This window comes from Aplidium turbinatum, chromosome 1 (assembly GCF_918807975.1).
Source record: "Aplidium turbinatum chromosome 1, kaAplTurb1.1, whole genome shotgun sequence".
Classification (NCBI taxonomy): domain Eukaryota; kingdom Metazoa; phylum Chordata; class Ascidiacea; order Aplousobranchia; family Polyclinidae; genus Aplidium; species Aplidium turbinatum.
The window spans coordinates 27,261,663-27,281,852 of record NC_137472.1 but is presented as its reverse complement, the minus strand read 5'-3'; the positions used below and the strand labels follow the sequence as shown (position 1 = coordinate 27,281,852).

The 20,190-nt window shown below is 37.6% G+C and overlaps 1 protein-coding gene across 1 annotated transcript in view; it reads left to right on the top strand.

Annotated features, from left to right (window-relative positions):
- Window positions 1–9,798, top strand: part of LOC145780739 (integrin beta-3-like) — a 37,260-nt gene extending 27,462 nt beyond the window's left edge. Inside the window, exons 17-19 of the mRNA XM_082592369.1 lie at window positions 4,546–4,683; window positions 7,063–7,192; window positions 7,643–9,798. Of these exons, the coding sequence (XP_082448495.1) occupies window positions 4,546–4,683; window positions 7,063–7,192; window positions 7,643–7,827 (453 nt within the window). The 3' untranslated portion in view covers window positions 7,828–9,798. The remainder of the gene's footprint in view (window positions 1–4,545; window positions 4,684–7,062; window positions 7,193–7,642) is intronic.
- The last annotated feature ends 10,392 nt before the right edge of the window (window positions 9,799–20,190 follow it).

The window sequence follows — 20,190 nt, the reverse complement described above, 5'->3', positions numbered from 1 at the left end:
GTTGCGGTTTCGTATGTTGTTGGTTCAACAAAGTTATCGTTTTTACAAAATTGTCTTTCCTGGTGTAGTTCCAATACAACAAACGGTATATACAGATACAACCTGTAGTCCTGTAACCTACTGATGTCGCCTCTTGCAGCGGAATGGCCCGTTTCGGCTAGTCCGATTGGGCTGATCCGATTCGGCTAGTCCGATTCGGCTATTACCCTTTTCGGCTACAGCCCGATTCGGCTAGTCCGATTTGGCTGATCCGATTCGGCTAGTTCCCTATTGGGCTACAGTCTTTAGCGGTTAGTTCCCTATTCGGCATTTTTTTGAAAATCCAACGATAATCCTTCTGTAATCCAACAAAATCCAACATCGTTTCTTTTGCATTCCGACAAATTTAGAGAAAAATGTTTGAATTATTAAATTTCTTTTATAGTTGAAATCATCGAAGCTTTAGATGAGTGGGGTTTTGACCTAACCATTGAGATCTTAAAACTAAAAAGCGAATTAAATTTATTTTTAAACTATTAATGTTTGCTCAGATGAAATTGACATGTATCATGCGTCGCCGTCTGCATGCAAACTTAGAATATATTAGAATCCTCAACTATTACAAAATTCTAAATCCAACGACGCCTTCTGTTTATTTACAGTAGAGAATTTTGTATTTTGATCTCGAAGCTTTAGATGAGTGGGGTTTAGACCTAACCACTGAGATCATAAATCATATTTATGACACCGGCATAGGCGCCGACTTTTAATTTTGCACGGGGTGGCGGATAGCACAATATGGCAACCTAAAAACTTTCAAACTGCATGTTTTTGTTTTTTACTAAGCGTGTTTCGTAGATGCAATTGTCTTTTCACACCTGATTTGTAGCTCGATTATTTACAAAACAACTTTACAACAAACCACAGGAAGTATGTCGTGAATTTTATTGTTACGTTGTCGCTCCGACATTTAACATTTGGCAAAAGTATTTTTGCGAACAGCAGCCCTGTCAATCCAACTGTTAATCAACTGGTCAAGTTGTAACCGTTAAGCTTCAGCTTGATAAACATTTAAAATTAGGATGTGGTTCTATCGCTGTTGCGTCATGGTAGATCACAAGTAGGTTTTTATGCGCCTGAGTGCACTACTAAACGATCGCTCCGCCTCGCAGGTGGTGGAAGGCAACGATAAGTATATTTTCACAATGCAGACCACGTTTGGAAGCATTAATGATCTTGTTTCATTGCTTGCAAATAGATCAAACAGTTGCGACAGTTGAACGCTTTTTCGGTGGCATCTTTAAGCTGAATAAAACTGGAATGTCGGGGAAAACTTTTACTGGACGACTTTTTGTAATTTTTTCTATGATGTAACAAGCAACTCCTAACTTATGTCAGACCAATAAATTCCCTCCTCAAACTTTTACAGGACAACTTTTCGCAATTTTTTCTATGATGTAACAAGCAACTCCTATGTAAGACCAATAAATTCCCGCCTCACAATTTGTCACGCATTGACACGCAATATTACATTATTACTGCATGAAGTAGATAACAAAGTAGAAATTAAAGCAAGAAGTAGATGACAGTACACTCCAATTGAAATCGGAAAATAATTCAAAATGCAAAATCTTGACTAATTGAAAAAGGTTGCTTTCATTATTGGGAATTGGCAGGGGGTGTAGCTTTCCTCGAATAGAATCATATAAACGTGTAAATTTGCAGAACGTTAAAACTACTACTTTACTAAGTGCACTATTTAAATAAAACTAAAAAAGTTTCGAAAATTGCATTTTTTTAATGAAATTTGAAAATAGATATTCATTTAGGGAGTGGAGCTATCAATCATCCAGATAAGTTTATTTCCAAGTATTTTATAGCTGTCATGATTTATAGCGATATTATGAGCAGTTTAAAATTTTTCAAAAAAGATTTTTGAGGGAGGCAATGGAAAGATCGTATTTTATTGATTAATAAATCCCATTGTAAACCTAACAATTGTAACAATGACTTATGACAAGTAACAAATAAAACGATCGCAACAACAACAAGGAAAAAACTTGCAGCCACGTGTTGCGTAATCTTCACGTAGCTTGCTTGATGTTTCGCTAGTATCATGCTTGTGACAAAAACAATCATTTTCTTCGCAATACTGTATTGGTTCACCTCTTGCTTTACGTTAACTTGAAGCGAAAACCAATGATCAAAAAAGATTTAAACGTCCGTTCAAATTACATTTATTTGCAGTAATGTAACCTAAACGGGGTGGCTGCCATCATGCCATAGAGGTTATGGGGTGGCGTGGCTGGCCACCCCGTAAGTCGGCGCCAGTGGATGCATTAGACATTTGCATTTTTGTAATGATTTTCAAGCGAAACAGAAGTGTTTTGTTAGTTGTTCGAGTGTGTTATTGTTCAAAATACATGTAAAAACTTACATACGAGTTATTAATTAGAGATTAGCATAAATTTGATGCTTTAACAAAGTCATATATTATCATATATTTCAAAAAATAAAGTCATATTTTTCAATTTTTTAGGTAAAAAAAATGGCCCTAGTAATAAGTAATAGCACAACGTCACTATCAAAGCAGTTGTAATTATTAGGGTAGGCCAGTCCGTGGTGCATTCCCAGGTCCAACGTCAATGCAGGTGAACAATGGTTGCGATTATTACAATTCAAGTACTTGACATTTCTTGGCACATTTTCTCAAATGATCAAACTATAGTCATCATAACACACATTATTACCTGATTTGTTGCCACACAAGTGTGGATGCGAGCCTTGCATTTCTCATCACGTCGGGAACAACGCCAGTATTTCTTAAGCCCGTCTGGACTATATTGAGCTAGTTGAAACATGTAGCCATCATGTAGAAAAACCTCACCTTTGCGCTGCGTACTAATCGATTCCTCTGCCATGATCAAGTAACATCAACTGAGAGTCTAACGAAGGAACTAACCAAAGGAATTTCAGGTCATGTAACGCCGAAACCCAGGTTTACTCTAAACTGCCACTTAGGTTTTAACTTCATCTTTTATGGCAAACGCTATTTGGTAACTGTCTTTTTTTCGTTGACACGTTTTGGCTGAGACTTCATCTCATTAACCCCTATTGGTAATCATGAAAACTGTTATTTTCATGTAAAACACATATTTTGAACGAACCCAGACATCAAAACTCGTCATTTTTACATTGATTCAACGTCTGCAGACGTTGAATGAATGTAAAAATGACGGATTTTGCCGTCTGGGAAAGCACTCAAAGGTAAACACTGGATAAAATGCAAGAATGCAAAAGATACCATATTGTCGAATTAAAATACAAAATCCTCTAAATAAACAGAAGAACCGGACATACATTTCTCTGTTATCAATTTTAATGTAAAAATTCCTTTTGTGGTCCCTTTGTCTGAAACAAATAAAAACTGTGCTGTTGAAATTTCCGATTGTAGTTTTGGTCTCAATCTCATCAACATGATTCGGAGTAAGCTGTTTGTTACGTAATTCACAAGGCTAATTGTTCTGTGGAGTGACCATTCTGTTGCTCCGGTTTTTTTTGGTAAAGTTATGAATATGGAACGTACCATATCACTAGGGATGTAACCGGTGTCATAAATATGATTTATAATCTCAGTGGTTAGGTCTTGACTCCACTCATCTAAAGCTTCGAGATCAACTATTGTGGAATAAAACACAAAATTCTCTATTGCAAATAAACAGAAGGCGTCGTTGGATTTAGAATTTTGTAATAGTTGAGGATTCTAATATATTCTAAGTTTGCATGCAGACGGCGATGCATGATACACGTCAATTTTATCTGAGCAAACATTGATAGTTCAAAAATAAATTTAATTCGTTTTTTAGTTTTAAGATCTCAATGGTTAGGTCTAAACCCCACTCATCTAAAGCTTCGATGATTTCAACTATAAAAGAAGCGATATTACAACATTCTCTAAATAAACAGAAGACGTCATTGTCCATTTTATGTGAGCAAACAGTTAAATTTAATAGTTCAAACATTTTTCGCTAAATTTCATTTCAATTTGTTTTTCTTTGTCGGAATGCAAAAGAAACGATGTTGGATTACAGAAGGATTATCGTTGGATTTTCAAAAAATTGCCGAATAGGGAACTAACCGCTAAAGACTGTAGCCCAATAGGGAACTAGCCGAATCGGATCGGCCAAATCGGACTAGCCGAATCGGGCTGTAGCCGAAAAGGGTAATAGCCGAATCGGACTAGCCGAATCGGATCAGCCCAATCGGACTAGCCGAATAGTAGCAGACCCTCTTGCAGAGCAACTATGATTAGGTTCGATCACACACTTTGGTAACGAGTAAAGAACTTTCTGATATTCGAATTACATCATTTTACCCACATGTACAAAATGTCATAAAATGATTCTTTGTAGTTTTATAGTGGTATAGTAATTATAAAGCATAATAATAAACTTGTATTTTTGCAGTCGGTTGAAGGTCTCGTGTGCCCAGTCTCGAACCATGTCAGTGATTACCAGGGACTGTGCTAGTCATCACTGACCTGATTACGTCATCTTTGCTTTGCAGTATCAAGATCGGTTCTGTCAAGTGACGATCTATTGCAGCCAGCACCAAGACTGTGTCCAGTGCTTGGCGTTCGGCACCGGTCATTACAACGACACTAAAGTGTGCCAAGCAAACTGTGACTTTTACAAAGTCAACCATGTAAGACGAACAACTTGTAGATTTTGTTAAATCAATGGTACTGGAAATCTTAATGGTCATTTTGAAAGCCTTATGGTTGACACCAGGCACTGGTTTGGTGCCGCTTATTGGTTGTGAAAGCTGCCACTATTCATGATACAGTTTAAGAAACCCTTCTGAATTTTGGTTTACATTTACTTTGGCCATCTGTGTTGACAGCGTACAGTTGAAAAATGAACTTGCTTGATTGGTGCGTGTTTGACGTGGCATCGAAAGAGGTTGTGGTGGAAGAATTTCTTCATAAACTATGTGGCTTCAAATTCATCAGCCGACGTCACAGATGAAATCTGTAACTAATATAATCTAACATTTATTGTTAATGCTGTTTCAAATACATTGCAGGGTGAATAGCAAGTCCTTCGACCAACTTATAAACGGTTTATTAACTTTTCGAACCAACAGAGCAGTTCTCCAACAGATGGGCCAGGAGCAGCAGATACTGAGATCTTTAGAAATGCGACAGCTGAAGTTCTTAGGTCACATTATAAGGAAAGGCGAACTTGAAGATTTATCTTTAAGTGGAAAAATTATAGGTAAACGGTCAAGAGGAGCACAAAGATTCACATTTTTGCACAATTTTCAACCACTTATGAAAAACCCTACTAAAATTTGGCAAGAAGCACGAGATCGATCAAACTGGAACATCATTGTACATCGAGGGCTGCATCAGCTATGATACCTAAAGAGAGAGAGATTAACAGAAAATAAATAAAATTTTATCAAAAAGGTATCACAATGAGAGCTCACAATACTAGGAATAATTTTTTTTATTTATTTTCAATGTGGCCGCCCTTCAGTTGGATAATTCTTTTAATTCTTTGTCAGAAGTTTTCGACCGAGGCACGTAGCTCATCTTGGGGTGTTTTGGCTCATTCCCGCAGCAGTGGTTGCTTCAGAGCATCAACACTTGGGTGAGCAACGGAACAGGCCTTTGCCTCTAGTAACGACCACACACAAAAGTTCGTGGGATTGAAATCAAGCGATGAGGGAGGTCACATTTCTTTGCTCTACAATCTTGGAAGTTGACGTGAGCACCAGTCTTGAGTGTTTCTTGAGGTGTGGGATGGTGCACCATCTTGTTGGAATGTGAAGGACTGATCTTTGTAGTGTTTCCTCGTCTCTTCTAGGGCTGCAACCAAAATATCGTTGATGTAGCCATCTGAATTGATTTTAACTCCATGTTCCACAAAAATCAGAGGGAACTTCTAAGTTTTGGAGATGACGACCCACACCATGACAGAAAACGGTAAAACGGTTTTTGACGGTGGTAAACTGTTCTCACAGAATGTTTCTTCTTCTTTCGTATAAGAGGTTGTTTTTGGACTACATTTCATTGGGGTCAAATGTCCGGGCATTCTTCGATCAGCCACTTGATTGTAGAGTCCTCCAGCGTTGACAGGCCAACTGCCCTTGGAGGAGTAAACGTCGGGCAGTGGTATAGGATGTGATCTGCTGTCTGTTCCTCTGCACCACAGTTGCATGCCGCAGATGTTGATAGGCCCCATTTGTGTATCAAGTAAGCGAAGCGCCCAACACCCGTGCGGAGGCGATTCAACCGTACCCAGGCAGGTCGGCTAAGCTCCTTTCCTGGTGGCATGGGTCCAGCGTCGGGAACAAAGGACCCATGCCACAGAATGTTTAATATCTGCTGAAGGCTTTGCAAAAATTCTGTCATTCTGATTATTGAACCAAGCTTCAGTTGTGAAGAGTTTTTCGTCTGAAAAAATGACATCTTGCCCTGCCATACCTTCCTTCAATTCTCTGAGAAGAATCTGTGCTTTAAGTCTCTTTTGCTTTTGGAGAGGTGTAAGGAACTGCCGTTTTCTTGTGGGGAATCAACTGAAGATCCTTTTCCACAGTGGTTCTCATGGAAGTGTTGCTCACATTCATGTCTTTCGTCATTTGACGGATGGATCTGTTTGGGCTTCTCCTCACTCTTTCTCGGACAGCTTTAACCACTTTCTTTGTTCAAGCAGTGCGAGCTTTTTCACTCCTGGGACGATCTTCAGATGTACCAAGTTTTTTATATCTATTCACAACATGGTAAACGATGGATTTTGCAAATTAAAATCTTAATGGTCTGAGAGTTGGTTTCCCCTCGCGATAGAGCTTAATGACGGCTTCTCTTCGGCTCATTTTAGACCTTACAATTAATGCTTACAATTAGACCTGCATTTTAGAGAGTTTAGCAAGATATTTAGCATATTAAAAGTCATATAAGTGACATTCAATACGTTTAATCATAAGATGAAAAAAGTCCAAGGACTTTCTGTTCACCCTGTAATGGCCTGTATGCTTGAATTGCAAAAACTTAACTCGATAATGAATGTCTCGTCACAGGCTTCCGAAAGTCCAACAGACGGCTACGATCAGGGATGTCGCTTTCACGACCTGAGCAACAACTTCACATACAACTCTTACTTCAAAGTTACAAACCATAACATTGTTGTCATAGTTACAGCTGAACCAGGTTCGTGAAACATTTTAATATGATATAACGGAAGGGGCATTCATAGAGCACTTTGTATTCAGTGATGTACTTCTAGCCGTTGTGCCGAAATAGTCGACTTGCTTTTAACCGTATACACTACAGTGATCGAGTTATTGTAGTGAACCAACTTTTCATTTTGCATTTATTTGAATTTTCTGCTTCACCCTGAGAGTTTTCACAGGGATCAAATATTCACTTACATCATGTGTTGCAAGAACAGATGTATTGTATGATCTTAATTAACGCAGTAAGTCAGCATAATTCAGATTTTGTGAGAATACATGGAACATTTGACCCCCAACTATGCTAATGAGCAATTTAGGAATTTATTTTTGCCCACTGAAAAACTGTATTGGGAGTGCTAAGAAGTTGCTGCTTAATGAAGCGGATCTGCACAAAACCCTTTAAGCTGTTTAACTTTTATTGTAGATGCATCGAGTGGATCTGTCAGCTACCTAAAGCTTGCCGTCGGCTTAGCGATCGCTGCTGCTGTTCTTCTCGTCATTGTCGGTGCTTATTGCTTTCTGAAAAAATCTCGCCACAGCGTTGCAAGCTCTGAGAATGAAAAGTCCTCAGTTGCATACACGAGTGGTAAACAGGCAGTGGACATATGACGTACTACTTGAAATTCTTAACGCTAGAGTGTTGGTTTACAGTGTTTTTATTTTTTCTAGCCATTATTAATTAACGATTATTATTGGAACGTATCATTAACGTACGACTTACTTCTATGACGTCACTAAAGTATCTTTTGTTGATAGCTTGTGCCTTACATGTTCCTGTACAATGTCAAAGAGCCGTGTTTAACCCTGGGAACTGTTTCTATAGTTTACAACGTAGTTTTCTGTAGCCTACTACGCATGCGCATGAGATTAAAAACTTGTTGCTTTATTTATGGTACTTTCAGCAATGTGTCTGTCGTATTCAGCATCATCGATTTTGTTTTTCGCCGAAATCATAGACTTAACGTCAGACTTTTTGTTTTAAATCTTATTCTCAATCTGAACAAACCAGGACTTTGCACATTGAGTCAAAACCCTACAGATGTCGACTTGGACCCTTAATCATTCGTCAGTGTCGATGTGGTACTATTGTTTGATGAAATGCTCTACTGTATCAATCGTTTTTCATTTTATGACTGTTTTCGCAAGATTCATGTGCTTTGTGCACGATGTACTGTCCAGTGTGGTACCTTTGAGTGATGTGTGGTATCACAAATGGGTTACATTGTAACGCGTTTTGAATCATTTTTTACGATTGTGTGCCTAAGGAATCATATCTTTTTTGCATTTTTGCTATTCATTTTTATCTTACAACGTTTGTATCATGCGTTGCATTCATTGTTGTGTGCACATGATTGTGTGAACTATGAAGTGTTGTGTATGTTTGCTAACGTATCGTTTCGGCTTTGCTTACTCACATGAGGAGTTTTGTCATCGCCATTCTATTTCCCTGAATAGGGTAAAGATAAAAGTAAAACAAAAGAAGCTATTCATTTGTGTGAGCTTGTGTAAGTAATCTGACGATTTTGTTTGCTTGACCAGAATGCACGGAGTGATTGTTTGGAAACCCGCCGAAGTTGAAAGCGACTGAGCAGGATACTGGCATGTGTTCGCATACAATGCATGTGTCGTTCACATCTATCAATGGGCGCCGCTGGCGTCTTTCTGTCGTCGTGCTTTAACTTTTCCATCATGGCTCTCACTTCATAAGTTTTGCTTCACTGTACGCCGCTTCTGGAAAGATTTTATGTTTTCTTGAACTGATGGAAGAACACTAGCTCTAAAAGTAACATTACGAATACATCATAACACGTAAGGAAATATAGAAAATATATGAAAGTGTGAAAATGTTGTTAAATGCAACCATTAAGGCCATTTCCATGAGCGTATTTGTAAACTGCAGGTCCCTGCAGCAACCTCATGATATTGTGAGCGTTCTTGAAACATTTTTGATATTAACAAAGTTAATTGAACGATTCCTATCTCCAGATTGGCGCAATGCAGTGGCGGTTGCTCCTAATAGGCTGCAAGGCTGCAGCCTACTACCCTTGTGAAATTGCTGAATGTAATGTAAAACATTTTGGCAGCCTATTCATTAGCTAGCCACTGGTTTGGCTGTTAGGGCTGCAGTCATTATGATGACATGTGTTTGATTCCCAGCACTGCCACATTTTTTTGTTTCTTTAGTTACCCAACAAAGTTAAAAGTAAGAATCAATTCTTTGTCGAGTACAGAAGGGTCACAACGCTGCAGTCAGCTGGTTCATGGGAAAAATTGCCATATCTTTAATGTATCTACGGGTCAAAACACTCCATCTGCTGCATCGACCTGCAGATTACAATTACGCTTCCCGTCAGCAATCGTGGCTCCTTGCGATTTCCTGGATTGGAGGAGGTATAGAAAAGTAAACCACTGGTGGTGTTCCATAATTGGAATGTGTATTTTTGCTAGACTTTGAATAATATGCCAACTGGTTTTTGTTTTTTTTATGTTAACAGTACATATCAATACAGAATTTTGTTCATATTAACACCTCAGGCAGACGAAAACTGATCGCAGTATAAAAATAAATAGGCTCTCACTTCAAAATAACCTCGAATGCGCAGAGTTACATTCAGGAACAAAATAAGAAAATAGACAGAAGCGCATGTAAAACTTCAATATCTGGTCAAACGGTCTTCAAACTTGTTACTGGAAAACATTGTGTTTGTGCACCAGATTGCATCAAGCAAATAATTAAATTTTTTTATTTGTATCACGCGAAGGATGCACATGAAAACCATAATACTTCGTTGATATGATTAAATATGTTTTGGTGATGGAGGAAAGTTCTTTATTCGTCAAGGTATGATATTTAAGTAGTGGCTTTCTAAAAAATAGTAAATAAACGTTTTGCGAATGTAGTCTAACTCCAGCCTATTCAACGAAATTGACAGGCCAACTACAGCTACCGCAAAATGACTTCGGACCTTTTTGCGTACAGCAAAATTTACGCCAGTTTGTCGCTATGCGTTTTACATCAGATGATACGGCTAACATTAAGCATTATGACAAACAATGCAAAGATTGTGAAAAATGTGACGAAGATTTTAACATTGACAAAATTTTATGAATGGTTGATTGTTTTTATTGAAAGGTTTCATTGTATACAAAATGTTAGTTTTTCTTCAAAATTTGGAAAGGTCCGAAGTTATTTTGCGGTAGCTGTAAATCTATAGTTTGCAGTTGATGGTGATATTCATATCCTTGGTGACCTTCACAATGGTTTGAAGGATTCGGTGTCTTAAGATAATGTCAAACGTCATCAGGTTGATGAAGTGATGAGCAGTTATCACCATAAAAAAACCTTTGAGGTGCAATAATGCGTACAATATTTTGATGATAAATATGGGCCTACTGCTCGGTCTTCTATGCAGTAGCGGAGTAGCCTATTATCTGAAAATGAGGACAGTAATAAAAGATCAACAATCATGAAACACCTTCCGCGTTAAAACAATATAATCATCAACTTATGATGCACAAGAGTGGTGGTTGCATTTTAGTGGGAGCGAAAGACGTCAACTTAAATAATTGGCCATTCCTCAATCAATCAACCTATCTCGCTGTGAAACTGGATAGGCTGCTAACCCACAAGCAACATAGGCTTAGACTTATAACAAAAATCATATGCACGCGCAACAATGTAGAAGTAAAATTTTTGGATAAATGTGTAGCCTATCTTTGAGGAATGCAAACAACAGGCAATGCCTAATTTACCACTAGATCTGAAAAGCTGAAGCCTAGGACATCAAGATTTAGGGTCCTCAAAATTTAGGATGCACCAAGTATTTTTAAAAACGTTTAAACATACAGTAGGCTATAACTTATTTGTAAAAACGTTCATCTGGAAATAACAGGAGATTTTCTGGCAACAAGTTGTAATAAAGTATATAGGCTATGGCTATTCATAAACAGGTTGTAATTCAAGTTTAATTTCTGCTTTGTAGGGGAAAGTAGGGCAAAACGAGGTTCTCGTTTTTTAAAAAAACTACTTACGCCACATAGCTGAAATTTTGATAGGAAGTAGCCAGCTTGGAATTGAATCAGTTTTTAGTTCAATTCTGTAATTTTAGTGTACAGAGGTGTTTTGTGCAGCAGAATTAAAAAAACAGGTAATTCGTTAAAAAAGATGGCCAATGTTCCCGTGATTTTTTTATACTAAATAATTATTTATTGCAGTTGTTGCTTTTTCTCATAATACTTTAGGAAGTAGTGATAGATAGCATAAGAAGGAAAATATTTGAATTTCCTTTCACTGCAAGTGTTTCACAGCCAGTTTTTTCTGTGTAGTGCAATGGGGCATAATGGGATAGTTACACCATTGCATGAAACTACATGTGAAATGGGTTTCTTCGTTTTTGTTTGCCTACTTCTGGAAGCTATATGCTACAGGACATAGCAGAATTAAACTATTTAATTGTTTATTAATAGATCTTAAATTATAGCTTATTCAAGAATATCCTAGCTAATATTTTTGGTACAAAAGTAAAATGGTATGAATTTATATTCGAAAAACAACGCGGCAAAATTGGGATGAAGGCACAATGAAAGCCGCTATATAGAGTGCATTGTGAATAAAGAATGTGGATACAAGAAAGCTGCACAGCTATTCGACATCTGATGAAGGGTGGATTTATTGTTGTTCTTGTGAGCAATGGGCACATTGTTCTTGTGCAGGAGTTCAGGATGACAATAGTCTTATTGTTTACACTTGTGATTTATGCATTGAATAAGAATGGAAATGACAATATCGAAAACGAACAAAACTGATCATAATTGTGGTTTAAATGTTATTTCTGCTATTTTGCATGTTTATTATTTAATCATCAACGATAAACTTGTTTCTAGATTGTCAATGCACTGTTGCTGTGCAAATTTCTGATTCACTTCTCTCATCTCATTTTGCCCCACCCATGGGGCAAAATGGGAAAAAGGCACCTCTGGAATTTATTTGATACTTAAATGAGCATTATTATTTTTGATATTTTTTTTGTTTGATTTGTGTAGCATAATGCCTAACCTTTCTGCTAAAAAAAAATTGTTCGTTTTTCTTAAGTCTCTAGAATTTTATGACTGTTTAGGCTTAAGTATCCCATTTTGCCCTACTTTCCCCTACATTCGAATCACTTGTAGATTAGATTTGGTCAAGTTTGATTAAGAAAATCTCAAAAAAAATTAATGGCAACCCTTCTTTTTTATTAAGAAAATATTTTCGGCATTTCATTAACTTTGATTTAAATGGTCAACCACCATAATCGAAAAAGTGGTTTTGAAGATAGTGCATTTTTAGTTTTGCCCTCACATGTGAGTGCTGGCGGTCAAAGGGTTTTAAACAACACAACATTAACAACGAAGTTGGCTACGATCAGTCTGTCCAACCAACATTTCCCATTTTACAGTAATAGTTCATAAAATGTTTGCAATTACAGTAAATAACAAACTTTGGTTATGTTCAAATGGTTAATTTCAGCACTTGCGTGCATACTTCTCCATCACTGATAATTTAATAGGATAGATCAGTAGTTTTTTAAAATAGCCTATTCGTCTCTGTGATTGTTAGGGTGTAGGTTGAAGGCCTCAAAAGGGAATAGCCTATGGAGGCCTCTGTTTATGCAAATATGGTCATGACGATAGGATAGGCCTATCAAATAACAAACAAGAAAAATGGGTAATTTGTTGATAGATTGCAAACAGGAATCATTGACGACAAAATACGTGCCGAAATCAACTTACAAAATGGACTAATTCGGACACCAGTGCCGGTCTTTGGGATGTGCAAACCGTGCGATCGCACAGGGCCCGCAAATTAGGGGGCCCGCAATTTACTCAGAAAATGCAGTAATTTTGTCATTTTCAAAGGAAAAATTCAACAAGTGAATTCAGCAAAGGAATTTGCAACCAGAAAACATAGAGACTCAACGAATTCAACCTATTTCGTCGCCTGAATATTTCGTACCCTGAAAAGATCGAGAAAAAAAAACGACATAGCGGAAATCGCTGATCGGAGTTGCCGCAAACATTTCAAAATTTCTCGATCTTTTCAGGGGACGAAATAAGTCGAAATTTAATTTTGTTACACGATTTCAGGGGACGAAATAGGTTGCATCCAGACTCAACATACTGTAGAGACATAGCTTTATTTCCGAAAAATGCCAACAAAAGCATGATCTTATCCTTTTGCTATGCCACCGGACAGCACCATTTCACAGTAATATTCATACCTAAATTTTTGTTGAACATGCTCTCAGAATGTCCCAAATTCAAAGTAATTTTTCAAAATTGTCTGGGGGAGGCCCCCCAGACCCCCCGCCGCTGGTTGTCGTCTTTGGCGATCACGCCGCCACCGCCGCCCCTCCCCTTTCAAAGTACCTAGCTACGCCACTGAATTGGATTATTGTCATTGGGGGCCGCAAAAGCATATTCCGCACAGGGCCCGAAAAACCCTAAGACCGGCACTGCGGACACCTTACTTTTTTGCCGCTTCTTGTGAACAGAAAATGGGAAAGTATGGTCAGATGGCTTCATAGGCTATGTCTGGATCAGGAATTTGAACTTGAAGAAGAAATGATGCTAGGACGCGAAAAGCCACAAAGGCATTTTATCGAGCATTGCACTTCCATCATAAAATAGAGCACACTTTTTTTTCGGATTGGTGTTACCGCAAAGGTTTATGTTTCTGTGAATTTTAATAGATTTTAACAAGAAAGTATCACCTTTTAGATCAGTATTTTTATAAGGTTGTAGGTAGTACTTTTTAACCTTTCTATCATCGATCCAAAGTCCTGTCGAAATCAACTTTCATCACCCATATTCTTGAAACGTTGTGACACGAAGGTGATTTGCAGTTAAGATATTTTCATGATTTGGCCTTCGATAAACTGAGAGATTACAGAAATATTAGCAATGTGTTTGAAATTCAATTTCTAAACTAAGTATAAAAAGACTGGAGGGAATAGAATAAACTACACAAATTAAACGTTGTTTGATGGCATAAATACACGCAGCACAGTGAAAATTAGAATGAAATAGACGCTGATGTCTCTTAACCTCTGTTCCGGTTTCTCGAAGTTGTTGAAGAATGAAAGTTATGCAAAGATCCTTCATTGACGATACAACCGAACTACATGAAAAGTAAACAAAATCTGTCAGGTTCTGAAACTTGTACGATTTATTAATAAAGCTTTCGCCACCGTTGCGGCTTCTTCAGTGTCTTATTCAAATAGAATCAGTTGGTTATAAATAGTTGGAATAAAAAATATTGGGAGAACATCCTGGATATAGATCAGAACAATGATAGAAACGCTAATATTTCATTATAAGTCTCACAGAGAGTAGTAGGGCGGCTTTAAAAAGGATTAAATCAAAGAAAAGTTTATAGGCTAATAAGAATTATTGAAACAGTCTTGGCTTAAAATCACACGCAGTAATATCCACAAACGTTATCAACTGCACCATTCAGTAGAATATTTTAAAACAAGCGCACTTCAAAAATCTAACAAAATTTCAATTTTTCTTATTTTGTGTTTCAGCAAAATTCTTTATGTCGGTTTTGTTTTGTTTTGATAAAAAAAGCCATTTTATTTTGTTGTAGCCTAAGTTCCAAACAAAAAAGAATGATTAGCTAGCGATTAATTCTGGCTCAAAGCAGTTCAGCACGAAAATCTTTCGTTCTATTTCGACCAGAAAGTTTTGCTGTTTTTGAAACAATTCTACTGGCCTAAATAAACAATAGAAAATATTTAGCTGTACTTGAAATGAGGATTATAATCAGAGGCGTAACTAGGGAATGTGCCGCCCGGGGCGGATTCAGATTTTGCCGCCCCTTCAAGAAAGCATGTGAAAATGATTTTTTTTTATTTGACTTAAAGTGGAATTATTGTATGTTTTGAACCAGTAGCGTAGCCAGTAATTTTGAAAGGGGAGGTTTTAAGGGCCGGCGGGCAAAGCCCGACGGCGTCCTCGCCAAAGACGACACCCAGCGGCGGGGGGTTTGGGGGGCCTCCCCCAGAAAATTTTGAAAAATTACTTTGGATTTGGTGTATTCTGAGAGCATTTTCAGCAAAAATGTGGGTATAAATCCCCTAGTATAAATATTCCTGTAAAATGGTGCTGTCCGGTGGCATAGCAAAAGGATAAGGTCATGTTTTCTTGGGAATTTTTCAGTATCTTAATAAAGCTAAGTCTTTATGTTTTCTTGTTGCTAATTCCTGGCAGAGATATTTAAATGTTTGGTATTGGCAAAACTCGCTCTTTTAATGGAGTTTCGTTTAAAATTAGGCAAACTTTGTTTTAGAGACATAGAGACTGAAAGCATCATTCTCAATATCGTGATGTCACACGCGTGCCAAAGGGGAGGTCATAACCCACAAACCCCTCCTCCCCCTTGGCTACGCCACTGTTTTGAACGTTGCCATTCTGTTTGCTTTTATTTTCGTGGATTTTTGCATTATCAACAAAAAAAACAAAACGTCCTGTCTGAAAGTGCCGCCCCCCAGACGTGCCGCCCGGGGCGGTCCGCTCCCCCGCCCCCCTCCCCCCCTAGCTACGCCACTGATTATAATTCAAGTTGAAACTTTTATAATTTTAATGTCTCAATAAATATAAATCATATTATCAATGGCTAAGTGATAACAATGTTGTTTTTTTATGAAGGATTTCATCTTTTCTAATTATTTTATGGCAGCTTTTGATGCCCACAGTTTGATGTGTGTTTGTCACGGTTAGTGAACATTATAAATTCTTAAACCCGCTGTATTGGGATAGCGAGCAAATTGTATAATCAATTATATTGATTGACTAACGCATTTTCTCAGATAAGACCACTTAGCTACGGCTAATTATGGTTTTAATGGTACCATCGTACAACAATATTGATCGCAGTCGTCGCTTTAACAAAACTTTAAACCTTCTGAGCATGATTTTGCGGTAAATTGTTTATTGATTCCTGGCGAACCATTTTCATTTGGTCCGATGTCATAGTCGCACTTGCTGCAAGCTTTGCAGCAGCAGCGACTGCAGTAGCGATTGGAGAAGCAGTTCCTTTCGTCCATTTGCTGTGTTTCAATGAACCCCAAACAAGTCCTACCATGAATACAATTACTCCAGTGGCAAAAGAAATAGGCCCATACGTAAAGTACGGAGGATTGTTGACGCCTTCTGCTATGGAGTCCTCGTACTTGAAGTGAAATGCTGTTAACACAATTCCAACGCAAATAAACAAGAATCCTACTCCTATGAAAGCCAATGGCTTCAAAACATATTTTAACAAAGCAGTTTTATCTCTTGACAGTGTTTTGTAAGATTTTATTCTATATTTATTTAGTTCGAAAATATCTTCTCCATTTTTGTTATTTGCTTTTTCATTTTCTTTAACTTTTCCATTCGGGGCTTGGGCTTGCAACAATTCGATTTGTTCCACTCCACCTTCCCATTCGTTTGAACTCGTTTCTGAATCGAGATTTCCATTCATTCTTTCAATTGTCAAAACGCTTAAGATAACAAAACACTTATGAAACTGCGTGATTATTATTTTATCCTAACTTTCTGAAACCACAATATTTCTGTTTATGCGCTAAGTGTTTTTCTAATTATGCAGAGTGAGTGGTATCGTTGTTTTACTTTTAGAAAGATACTTTAAAAGTATAAAGATATCTTGTGCAACGCCTTTGCATTCTACAATAAGTTGTTAGTCAGCTTTTTTCAAATAAAATTGCCCAAATCAAAAAATGTGGGCACAAAACAACCCTCCGGATGTTTGCTTGGCTACGGAGATGCGTTATCCGACAGCCTATAGCCTATACATGATTATTGAAAAACTGAATTTTTATAGTCATTACAAAATTGCTTCAACAGTGCAACTTACTACTTAGTAGCATAGTTAATTTTAAAATCGAGAGTGTCATTTCTATACTGAACAGAATACTGGTTGTTTTATAAACGTGATGTTAACGTTCTAATCGATATGTGAACATTACAGTGATCCGCTTATAATATTGTTTGAACCAAAGCAGCCTACTGTAGCCTGAAAGATAACTAGGCTACTATATTTTACGTAAAAATTTCTATAAATTTAATATGCCTAAAGATCCACCTTCCCGTCGGCAGCAGTGGCCGAGTGGTTAGCGCGTTGGACTCGCAGTCGATAGCCTGCACGTTCGACTCCAGCCACCCGCACTTGCTGTTGTTTCTCTGGGCAAGAAACTTTACGATAATTGCCTCTACCCAGTGATCGATTTCGAGTAATGGGTAGTACCAAATTTAAGTCATAAGTAGAGTAGACAACCGGAAACAGACATTGCCGTCGGCTGCAGCGTGGGTCAGGTGTACGTCGGAAGGCGTACACCGATGCATAGCGCTCAAGTCCGCTTTCCCGCAATGCAGGATAAAGATAAACAAACAAACAAACAAACAAAATTCAAGTTAGATTTACATTATTTTGTCAGTCTTTTTTAAATCGACTTTTTGAAACTTCCCCATTTCTCCTTTTCATAACCAAAGTATCTTGAAATTTTATTGCCCTGTATTTTCTACTTTGCAATCATCAGCTCATAGTTTTGGAAAAATTTACTTAGTTCTTACTGGTAAGAACTTATGCAAGTTTTGGCATCTTTAAAACTGTTCTAAATCCAAATTAATTCGAATTTTACATGCATGGTTAAGTGTTCTTTTTAACTGAATACTTTTAAAAACTAACTAACAAATTACTAGGTCAACAAAATTTTCAAACTACAAAATGGTTTTTCTCATTTGTCTCATAATCGATAATAAAAAACAAATGTTCTTCAAGTTCAAGCCTAAAATAAACGATTTCTACATTGTATCAGATATGTGATCTAGCAAGAATCCAATAGCCTAACTTAGGGGTCAACAAGCTAAGTCCCACTGCCAGATCCGGGCCACGAGGTTCATCCACCAGACCCGCCGAACTGTGTGAAGAATCTGGCGTACACATTGAATAAAAGTCCCATCAAAAGTTAACGCTGTATGAAGCGTTTTAATTTCCGTTTTTCGTCCTATTCTGTAGGCTATATGTCTTATTGGAAATACCTATTTCTGGAAGATTAAGTGTGTGTGACTTTGGGAGTTTGTGATAAAATAATTGGTTTTCTCTTCATAATCCATTCGCCTGAACAAATGTTATCCGGTCTACGAGCAGAGCATCTCTTCTCAAAGTCTCTTGGCTCTTTCTCAGAAAAAGTTTGGTCATCCTTAACCTCACCTGTTAAACTTGGTAAAACCAACTAACTTTCATGGTTTAAAATGAGATTTACTTTTCAATCTCTTTGAAAAAAGTTATCTTCAATAAAACAATCAAATATTTTCATGAAACCACTTTCAAATGGAAGCCAACATCATGAGGCTACTGAGTACTGACCCAGTTTATCAGTTGATTATATTTTGTTCTTCAACTATCACACTTTTACCAGTTGCAAAGCAATATTGAAGAATTTCCACAAACTTTGAAAAGTTTTCATCACGAATTATCAACTCAATTTAAACCATGTTTCAATTTTCATTTCTTTGCAAGGGACAACCACTTTATCGCACAACACGTCACAAAGCTGCGAATGTACTCTTCTTGATGACACGAGTGACACCGAGGCGATTTTAATAATTTATTTTTTAAAATTATTGGTTTCTGAGAAAAGACAAGTAACTTCATCTTAACCTCATGCTCGTCCTTTAGCTAGCTATTTGATCAAGTTTCTTTAAAGGTTAAAATTGTCATTAATTTTGCAAGATTAAAACCCTATTTAAATAAAAAAAAAAAAAAAGAACTGTATAGGCTTCACGATCACAATTTTGGTTGAACTTACAAGCAAATGTTTAGCTTGATCTGTGAAGTGACAGAAAAAATGCCACCCCCACACTCATTGAGATGAAAATTTCTGCGGGAAATGATTGAGACTGACCAAGACTTGTCTTTAGAGGATTTAGGATTTAGAAAAAGGATTTAAGGGGCCTGCTGTCGTTATTGTTTTTCCAATTAGCCACAGAAGTGCCTTGATTGTCATTTTTACCAAGTAGGCTACAAATTTACCGGCTGACATAACTCAGTGTTTTGACATCAGTGGACTTGAATAACCATTTGGAGGAGCAGTGGCGAGTTTAACTGATGGGGAGCCCGGGGCACTTTTAAATCGGTGGGCCCACGTGAAAATTTTTTTGCGCCGAGAGAGCGAAAAACTTTGCAAGGAAACTTGAAAGTCACCCACACCGTTGCTAATGCTTTTACGCCAAGCTCAGTCGCCACCTTGCGACTAAAAATTAACTTTGAAAGAAAAAGGAGGCATTTTGCAGAAACTTCAAAGGCTGAAAGAAAATAGTAATAACAACACAAAGTCACATTTTTCCACGTCGGGGGCCCCTCAAAAAGGGGGGGGGGGGCAACTGCCCTTTTCTCCTCCTAAATCCGGGCCTGCGGAGGAGCCAGTTGAAATGTATGAGCCATCAAGGCACTTTAGAGCTGGTTATTTAGCGTTTGTCAACCAAAAATGAAAGTGGCTTCTCAGAAACAAAATTACACATATTGGATGGCAACAACTACAGCGAGATTGCTCAAAGATGTAGGTCGCTGGAATCCATCCATTTTGCACACAACATCCATGATAGTAGTATCGATGATGTGGCGATGTGTATCCACTGCGACAAGAACTGGGAATGAGCACAGTACTTGGACAAAGGTTAGGTAGTCTATTTGCAATATCTCAAAAACTAGTGAAGCCGACAAGTCATTTCAATAAAGCAAAGAGAGATAACAGTTTTTATATGGTTTTACCAAGTGATGATATTAAGTCCGGTATGCTACCCTGTTTAGTGTTATCTAGACATTGTGGCTTACTGTGGATTGTAGTTTTGTTCTGTGATTTGAGTGTTTTTGTCTTGGCACAGGCCACCCACCTTTTTAACTCAAATGCCATCCTCGGTGTCACAATT